Genomic DNA, 9,454 nt, shown 5'->3' on the forward strand with positions numbered 1-9,454 from the left:
TATATATATAATATATAATATATATATATATTCAATATTTATAATATGTAATTGTGAAAATGGCACTATTTAAAAAAAAAAGTACTTCGTTAAGTCTGGCTAAATGTAATTGTTTTTGTCCCCAAATCCAACCAAATATTCTTTGTTTTGGGGTGTAGTTTGTTACACACATTATGTTATATTTAACGTTTCTGGTGAAGTATGCTGCTCTTTGTGTAGCTGGTAGATGTGAGCTGTAATGAGCAGACGGAAATCCTGTTGTCAGACTCTATGCCTTCCACACTGCAAGAGCTGGACCTGACCGGCAACAGTAACCTCATGTTGGAGCATAAAACGCTCAACCTCTTCAGGTGAGGTGCTACAAACACTCATTATGCAGCTGATGAACTCAGACCCAGGTGGATAATTGTTCTATGTCTTTATCTCTCCCACTTCCAGTCACATAAGTACATTGAAGCTGGATCAGAAGCCAGCCGTGACAACAGGAGACGCACAGGGCACGTCCAACCTTTGGGATCATGGTTACGCGGAAATGTGTGGTCAAAGAAACAAGTGAGCAACATCTGAGTCAAGCAGACATGAGAGTCAAAGATTTGGAAAGAATGAGTGTGTCTGGTCTGAAGCTCCAGAATGCCATCCTCTCTATTATATATTGAGGATATATTGGCTGCAGTGAGACTTCAGGGTCTGAAGGCACAAACAATTATTAATTTTTTTTTGTTCATTGCGGTCTAATCAAATCCAGTCCCTAAATGTCACGGCAAAACAAAACAAAAAATTAGGTTGGTTGTTTTGTGTGCCATTCAGACAAACCTTTCCTGTCCAAGTGGGCTTTTTTTTGGCCAGAGAGAATCAGGGGCCGAAACGTTCTTAAAGTCCACCTGTAGTCAATAATTTTATCCATTAAAACTCATCTTTGATCATCAAAATTACATATTTAAACGCTTTTTCCTTGGAAAAAAAAAACGTCATGTCTTAAAATAGCTTGAATGTAACTCTACACCCTTGCCTCATTTAGTATATGCGGTTCTATTAATATGCAAATTAGCCCCGCCTCCACTCACTCACACCAGCTCAGAGATCCACTCGTTGACGATCACACGTTGACCTGATTGGTTACAAGGTAGTTTGTGACGTCAGAAACACCAGCGATTTCAAACCGCTTTTTTTGAGACTGTCTTTGGTTCACTGCAGTTTTAAAGAGAAAATACTCAGCAATGACAGCAATGCATTTGCACATGGTTTGTCTTAAAGCATATTAAAAACAACATATAAACAACATTAAAAGCTTGATTTTCACAACAGGGGGACTTTAAGAATATAATTCTTCCTGTAATTCTTCTATAAAGTTTTCTTACTTTTTTTACTCAAGAAAGAAGTTAATAGTTTGTATCCCCAAAAATACTTCTTAAGGATGTTCTTATCTTTGTTCTTGATTCAAATTATTGAAAAGAAAAAAACTTGTACAGTTAGCATAACCTCCAACTTGTCTTGAACCCCCCAAAGTTAAGATGTTTAATGAATTATTGGGTTATTTCAAATATGAAGCTTTATAACATAAGACTAGCTACATATATAATACATATATATACTATGGATGTGCACAAGTAAGCAGAATTTTGCAAGAAATGATTTTTTTCGGAATTCAACAAATGAGTTAAAGGGATAGTTCACCCAAAAATGAAACTTCTGTCATAATTTACTCACCCTCAATTTATGAGTTTCTTTCTTCTGTTGAACACAAAAGTAGATATTTTAAAGAATGTTGGTAACCAGACAGTTGACGGCACCCATTGACTTCCATAGTATTTTTTTCCTACTATGGAAGTCAATGGCAACCGTCAACTGTTTGATTACCACCATTCTTTAAAATATATTTTGTTTTATTAACAGAAGAAAGAAACTCGTACAGGTTTGGAACAACTTTAGGGTGAGTATATGATGACAGAATTTTCATTTTTGCGTGAACTATCCCTTTAAATAGGGACGCAGACTGTTGAACTTCCGCCAAGCCAGTCTCAACAAAAATAGTGTGCATGCTTATAATTATTATGGTAATTTGCACGAATCCAGCCCCAGGATTTTTTTTTATTTTTCCGGAATCCGGCCCCAGATATTTTGCCATATCAGAAATGTGTCTTTGAGACATCTAATTCACGTACAAATAAATACTTGGATGGCATAAAATAGCTGGCATTCTCAGAATAATCATAGCGTTGGTTTTTGCAGAAGATTTCGTTACCAGGAAGCAAGACGCAGCAGGGGGGCTGGTTTAAATGCACAATGCTTCCCATAGGCTTAAAGATCTTGTTTCTACATGTTTAATGTGACATCAGTGTGCTTGGCTCCCCCTGCGAAGGGCATTAGCTCCACAGTTTCAAAGCAGTCAGTCTCAAATATCGAATCCTCTTTCTGTACTCTATATCCACCGAGGGGGGCCACTTTTGTGTGTTTGTCAGGTAGAGTGAGTTTGTGTATGTACCTATATAGGTGTATCCATTACCAGTCAATTAAATGTGGTTGTAATGTGATGGGTGTTGTTTTCATGAAGAGCATTTGTTCCATTGAAATCTTGTGTTTTACCTTCAGGTTGTGTGTGTCTGTGCTGGCTGTGGATCGCTTCGGGGACAGTCCAGAGGCTGCTTATGGGATTTTTGATGGTGACCGTAATGAGGAAGTTTCCAGGTTACTGCAATGCACCATGGGAGATGTATTGGCAGAGGAGATACAGCACTCCAGTGTGGATAGTGTATACATGTGCAACACTTTCCTTACCTCTCATAGGTGTGTTTTGCACACATATTTTTTGATTAAGCATGATTTGACTAAGCTTTCTTTTCTTTATTAAAACATTTTGTATGCTTCACCTTGCTTGTACAATAATTGATAACACCTGATAGCTTGTCACTTAGTATCAATTTCTAAGTGATGAACAAACATTATTATATACAGTAGCTCTCTTGAATACTTGATTCTGATTGGTCAGACATGATATGTTGCATTCAAAGATATTTTGAACTATATAATCGACCATTGTGCTTACACTGTGCTACTTGCTTGTGTTACTCTGTGATCTCTTTCTTCTCGCACAAGTAATTTTAGTTTCATGTCCATTTATTTATTTGGTAAGTAGTCATGTAATGGTGGGATAATGTAGTCATACAAGACCCACCACTTTGCGTCAGGGTCCACTTTGCAATAATGTCTGACTGTACAGTATCCCTTATTTTTGTAATGCTTTCCAGAACGTAGGTAATGTACATTCAAATGAATAATATATGAAAATATGATTCACATGATTGATACTAGAATGACACAGTTTTACATTTCAAGATTGAAGACTTAAACAGCTCTGATGCGTTTAAGTCTTCCTGGTAAGATCATATTTACGATTTGGGAAGTTGTAATTACAATGTCAGGTGCGTTCAAATGACTTTGTTTGGAGCAAATGGCAATGCACCTTTTCTACAAAAATACAGCAAATTCTTTCAACTCTACTTCTACAAAACGATGAAGAATGCACATCAGGTGTATTTTTCCTTTTTTAATTCAACTCATGAAAGTCCTGTAAACTGAATCATTTTATAATATATAATATGTATGTTTTGTAAGTGTACAATACTATTGTATTTTGTACATGTAACTTAGCTAGTTTGATTGAAAATTAATAAATTGCAGCCAACACAAATATTGGATCTGCCATATTTGGTCTCACGTCTCCAACTTGGAAACTCTTGACTCAAAGAAAATCCCAAGTTTCCCACTTGTAATTACGACTTGTTGTTCATGTGTGTTGAACTTGTAAATACGACTTGAACACACCATAGTTCACAAACAGCCTTCGATTTTTGGTTATATGAATAATAAATGCATTTCTCTTGTTGCTGTTGTGCATTTTTGCAGGAAACTTGGCATGGCAGGCCAGAAGCTAGGTGCCTCTGCTCTACTTTGTTACATCCATCATGAGTCCTCCGAGCCTGGCAGCTACTTTAGCCTCACTGTGGCCAACGTAGGCACCTGCCAGGCTGTACTGTGTCGTGGTGGGCAACCTCTTGCACTCTCGAAAGTTTTCAGCCTAGAACAGAGCGCTGAGGAGATGGAGCGTGTCAAACTGGCTAAAGCTATTATCACTGAGGTATTGACTCTTTCTCAGTTCATACCCGTAAGTTAACTGGCTGATGCTTAATTTCATCTATGTGTTCATAAGTGAGAAGTAAAAGCTTATTTGTGTCTTTAATCATTTGGCTCTTTTGTGCTTTAGGATAACAAGGTGAGTGGGGTGACATGCTGCTCACGGTTACTTGGCTGTTCCTACCTGTTTCCTTGGGTCCTTCCCAAACCCTGGGTGCACACAGAGCCTTTGTGTTCCCAGGATGAGTTCCTGATCCTAGGAAACAAAGCACTCTTCCAGAAGGTTTCCTACCAGGAGGCAGTGAGCACTGTGTTAGCTGTCAGAGACCCCCGCGCTGCTGCCAAAAAGCTCTGCACGCTGGCACAGAGCTATGGGTGCCGGGATAATGTTGGAGCAGTAGTGGTGGCTTTGCATATCGGAGAAGACAGCTGTACGTGCGAGCCTCCTCTCTTGACCGCAGAAGCCCGAGGACCACCTGCCCCGACACCTTTACCGATCTCTGTCTCCCCTGGTGACCCCGCCACACCATCATCTAGCAGCGGCATTGCCTCTGAGTTCAACAGCGAGATGTCAGCCTCAGAAGTGGGCAGCGAGGCTGGGTCCACTGCCTCGGATGAGCACCCCTCTTCAGGACCAACAGCTCGTCCCGAGCGTCGCTGTAGTCTTCATCCTGCTGCTACCTTGTGTAACACGGGGCCGCTGGCGAGTCTGGGGCCAGGGGCGCACCCGGCTCTGTTCCAGCGACAACCTTCCAGCGCCACTTTCTCCAGCAACCAGTCAGACAATGGGCTCGACAGCGACGATGAGGCTCCTTTAGAAGGTGTCATCTCAAACGGGAGTAAGCTAGAGGTGGAGGTGGACATTCACTGCTGTGCTTTTCAGCTGCGCTCTGGACCACCCGAAAGTCCCAAGGACCTGGACGGCCGCCATGATTTGAGGGGCTCGGACTATCCCAACAGCAAAATGCGTCGGCAAAACAGTGTTGTGGTTTCTGCCACCAACGGCTGCCTACTGGCTGTATGTGGGCGAGAGATCTCGGATCTGAAGAAGTCTCCTTCCACCTCCAGCCTCTTCGGGAAGAAGCTCTCCAATGGCTCGGTAGTGGCTCTGGAGGATAGCCACAACATCATTGAAGTAGCACTCGAGGCCCCCAAAAAGAAATCGGGATATTTTGCCGCACCAGCCCAGCAAGACCCAGAAGACCAGTTAATTATACCGCCTAGTCTGGAGCAGGATGTGCGGGAGCAGCTGAGAGGCCAGAGCCCTGTGGTTCCCGGGCCACCGCCTCCTTCAACACCACCCTCAACAAGAGACCCCAACTGGGACCATCCTCACCCCACCGTCCCCGGTCTCCACCCCACCACCGTCCTGCAACAGGATGTCTATGACACGGCTCTATAGTGGGTGCAAGTGGGCCGCACCGTTGGAGCATCTCCGCATCATAGTGCCACATCAAAGAGGCTAGCACGCACTTCCTGCCTTCGAGATGTTCCAGTTCTTATTTAGCACCGTCATCACGTGTGGGTCCCTGCATGTGCATTCCTGAGCTGATCTGCGGTGGCGTAGCCACCTCCGAAGGGTGGAAATGGGTGCAAATGTCACGACCGATGAAATCAAGAAGATTGAGGTCTTTGATTGAGGAAATACATGGGCTATTCCTGACCAAAAACCACAGCATGGAGCTAGAGTACCTCATTCATCACCATGCGCGAGTTCATTTCGACATTCGCCCTTTATATCAAAGGTCACAGGCTTAAGTAGGCTTCAATGATCACATTTGCCTTCTGGTGGAAAGATACTATCAGCTAAACTGAGACCAAAAGATGAGAAAAGTGCCTCTTGACCATGGTTGAGGTTCTGAGAGCCTTTACTGTTCTGGTGTACGTGCAGTTTTGTTCTTCTACCTTCCCATTGTGGAAACTAGTCAGTAATCTGCACTTTTGAAGTCCGTGAGGAATATTTCTGAGGGTCAAAAGGATCTCTTCCCCATCTGACCTGCTGGTAACATCCCGCTCCATTTCATGGAAAAAGAGTAGTTGTTGTGAAAAGATGTATTGTTGAAAAAGACCAGAGCTTTCGCCACCTCCCCTGATCTCCTCACTTGTATGCATACGGGATCTCCCAGACAAAGCCATGGGGGTCTCTGGATCACTCTGCGCGATAGAAGAGTACAATGAACCCAACGTGTAACGTTCGAGCCCTGACAGATCTACCTGGAGAGGGAATCAGCCTAGTGCTGGAGGTCAGCGTGAGATGGAGACAAAAACCTCTACTCCTTAGTACATCCAATACTCAGTGGAAGCATTGTCACACCTTTATGGCTACGGTCAATTGGGGAGCAGAAAGACCTCATAACTCTGTCTGAAATCATAACTTGAGCTGTCTCGGGTTGTACTTGAAGTTTCGAGTGTGCCATGACTACATGACAGAGCTCATACTATAAAGCCTCGAGCCATGAAAATGTCATTGGGTCTTTGTAGTAGTGTGGTTTTGCTGTTCTGAGTGAGTTTGGGATATTTTCTCATCTCATTATCAAGGAAAAAAGTGAACAGCTGACATTTTTTTTTGTATGAGAGGCACAGGGCATATGATATCATGTATTGTGTGGTGTGTGTGTGCTCTATTTTAGCCATCCATGGTACGTATAAGGAAACATGCTGGTTAGAGTTTTGTTTTATTTTAATAAGGGGACCAGAGGAAAAAGAAGTATTATTGCATATGGGGTCATTTGAGTTTGTAATTGCCACAATCGCAGTATCAAGACGGAATTCTGTGCAGTAAAACACTGTGCCCGTGGTTTGAGGAGACATCTAGTGGTGTTTATTGGAAACAACAAAGTTTTTTTTCAGGGTTTTCCCTGCAAGTTTTTATTTTTAATTTTTTTGCGATTCATTAATACATTTCAAACCTTTTTCAAATAAATCAATTAAATTAATAAAGAATTAGGGAATTAAAATTAGGGAAAATCAAGTGCAAATCCCACTGTTAATTTTAATAGTTTTAAAACTAATTTTAAATTTAGTTTTGTTATCTGAAGCCCACTCGGTTTTATTAAACTATTTATAATTTATTAGGTGCACTCTCATAGTTAATTAGAAACTGTCTTTACACAAAAACAACACTTAAAATGTAAAAATCGCATCTCGTAAAAAAGAAAAGAAAATTGTCAGCATTGGCATGATATTAAAAAATCCAGTACTTGAATCTGATCATCCATGAAACCTTCAACTTGAAAATGAGCTTAAGCACATTTGTATGCTCAGATATTATGTTTAAGCCTTTTCATCTCGAGATTCAAAATATTCATTTAGTCAATTATTTCCATTATGCTAGACATTTTGAGTGTTTTTCTTTTTTATTTATTTAATATTCTTCATGGTCAGCTGGTAAATGCTCTTTGTGCCAAACTTGCATACCGATTTGTGTTTGCTATATGCTGTGAGAAAAGGCCACCGTGTAACTAATCTGGATCCTGGTATTTAACATCCAAGAAGATTTTGAATCGACCTTTTACTGCCATTGACTTTTCTGCAAGCATTAGAGAGTCATTTCTGGTGTTCATTTTAATTGCCTACAGGCCTAAAATTGTAGCCCTTGTGCCAAAAGATGTAGTAGTGGTATTTGAAGGTAGGTAAGTTATTTTGAGTATTTCATCCGTCCCTCGGGTGCTACTGAGAGCTGAAGCCAGTGGCATGGATGCTGCAGCCTTGCATGACTCATAGGTTTTTTTTTCTTTAATGGTCATAAAGCAGGTTTTCCCTCAAATTTCTTTAGTGTTTCTATTTCGATCCCCCTTTTTTTTTTTCGCGTTCAAAAATGTCAAGTACATTTTGCTGGAGATTGATACCTAGACTCCCTAAATCATTTAGAGCTGTATGCTTAAGTGCATCAAGTATTGTTGTACAATCATATAAAGTAAAAGAGTTTAACACTGTATAAGCACTTTGTACATAGCTCAGAGAATCTATAGACATATTTAAGAATAGCATTTTAGCTATTTGTTGAGATGCATATAAAATCAACATTAGGCTGTGATTTTATGGCCTCTTTCAGAAAGTAGGTATTCTTTCTGTTACAACCCCTAAAATATGTAATTTCTTATGTTTGTTGGAGAGGAGAGATGTGGTTATTGAGGCACAACATGCTGATTCATACTGTGCTAAGAGGCCGAGTTCAAGCACTTGACGGCTTGCTTTGTTAGAAAGATGTTAGTCTAACTCTGTTATTAGCTATAGAACCGTTTCATCCCCTGCAGCGCTTTATCCTTTTAAGGAAACAGAAAAGAAAAGTAATTTTTTTCAAACAAATGTAATGGATACAGCAAATCATGCTGCTTATGAGCATCTTAGACCCTCTATAGCTCTGCAATATGCATATCTGCATCATACATAAAATGATATATGCAACAATCATACAAGTCCATTTAGATTATTAATCTGAAATTATTAAGAATAGGACTGGGAAAATCCATAAATTCGTGTAGGTCTGTGGGTGGCAGTGCTCTTTTGTGGAAAATAATCTGTTTCTTCAGCCTAGGCAACTGAGCTAACTTAGTTGCTTTGCCACATGGACAAATGTTATATTTTAGGGGCCGTTTACACGACACCGTTTTCAACTAAAAACGGAAAACGTAAGGGTTTCAAAGTGCAATTTTTTGAAAACGATACTGTTATCGTCTCCATGTAAACTACAAAAACGCGCATTTGTGAAAACCGTGACGTCATGCGCATGCGTATTACGTGTTCAGTATAGGCGCGTAGTGTTTCTTTACAAAGTGACATCGCCAACTACTGGCCTGGCAGCAGAATACAGTTTTTTTGGTGTATTTTTTCACGGATCCCTGTGAACAGGGATCGTTTTGTCTGATACGCGAAAAACGCAAAAGGAAAAACTTTTCCATTTTTAGTACATCGTTGTTGTGTAAACATACCCTTAGATCCCCTAAACATTTGTGATCTGTTCTCCTGGCCAAAACATGCTGAGGTGAAACTCTGAGTTAGCCAAAATAAATGCAGTTATATTCAAATAGCCATAAGGTTTATATTCATTCGTTAAATGGAAGGGCAGAGGTTCATCCAAAAATAAAAATTCTGTAATCATTACAATACTCACCCTCATCATGTTGTTACAAACCTATGCATGACTTTCTTTCATGGAACACAAAATAAATGTTTTTTGGAGAATGTTGTTGGTAACCAAACAGTTTTGGTTACCATTGACTTCCATTGTATGGACAACAAACATTTTTCTCAAAATATCCTCTATGTTCAACAGAAGAAAGAACGTCACAAGTTTGGAACAACATTAGTAAATTATGGCATA

At 40.4% G+C, this 9,454-nt stretch overlaps 1 protein-coding gene across 2 annotated transcripts in view; it reads left to right on the forward strand.

The window, feature by feature from the left end:
- phlpp2 (PH domain and leucine rich repeat protein phosphatase 2) overlaps positions 1–6,939 on the forward strand; it is a 74,861-nt gene extending 67,922 nt beyond the window's left edge. Inside the window, exons 15-20 of one of the 2 annotated variants that reach the window (XR_008805551.1) lie at positions 220–350; positions 439–552; positions 2,590–2,784; positions 3,904–4,135; positions 4,262–6,318; positions 6,354–6,939. Coding sequence is in view for 1 of the 2 variants with exons in the window: in XM_056240326.1 (XP_056096301.1) it covers positions 220–350; positions 439–552; positions 2,590–2,784; positions 3,904–4,135; positions 4,262–5,533 (1,944 nt within the window). In the remaining variant the exon portion in view is untranslated. Of the gene's footprint in view, positions 1–219; positions 351–438; positions 553–2,589; positions 2,785–3,903; positions 4,136–4,261 lie in introns of both variants that reach the window. The other variant, XM_056240326.1, reaches the window with a different exon arrangement.
- Positions 6,940–9,454: the final 2,515 nt, after the last annotated feature.

Source organism: Rhinichthys klamathensis, unplaced genomic scaffold (genome assembly GCF_029890125.1).
Source record: "Rhinichthys klamathensis goyatoka isolate OS25496 unplaced genomic scaffold, OSU_Roscu_1.1 h1tg000593l_1, whole genome shotgun sequence".
Taxonomy (NCBI): Eukaryota; Metazoa; Chordata; class Actinopteri; order Cypriniformes; family Leuciscidae; genus Rhinichthys; species Rhinichthys klamathensis.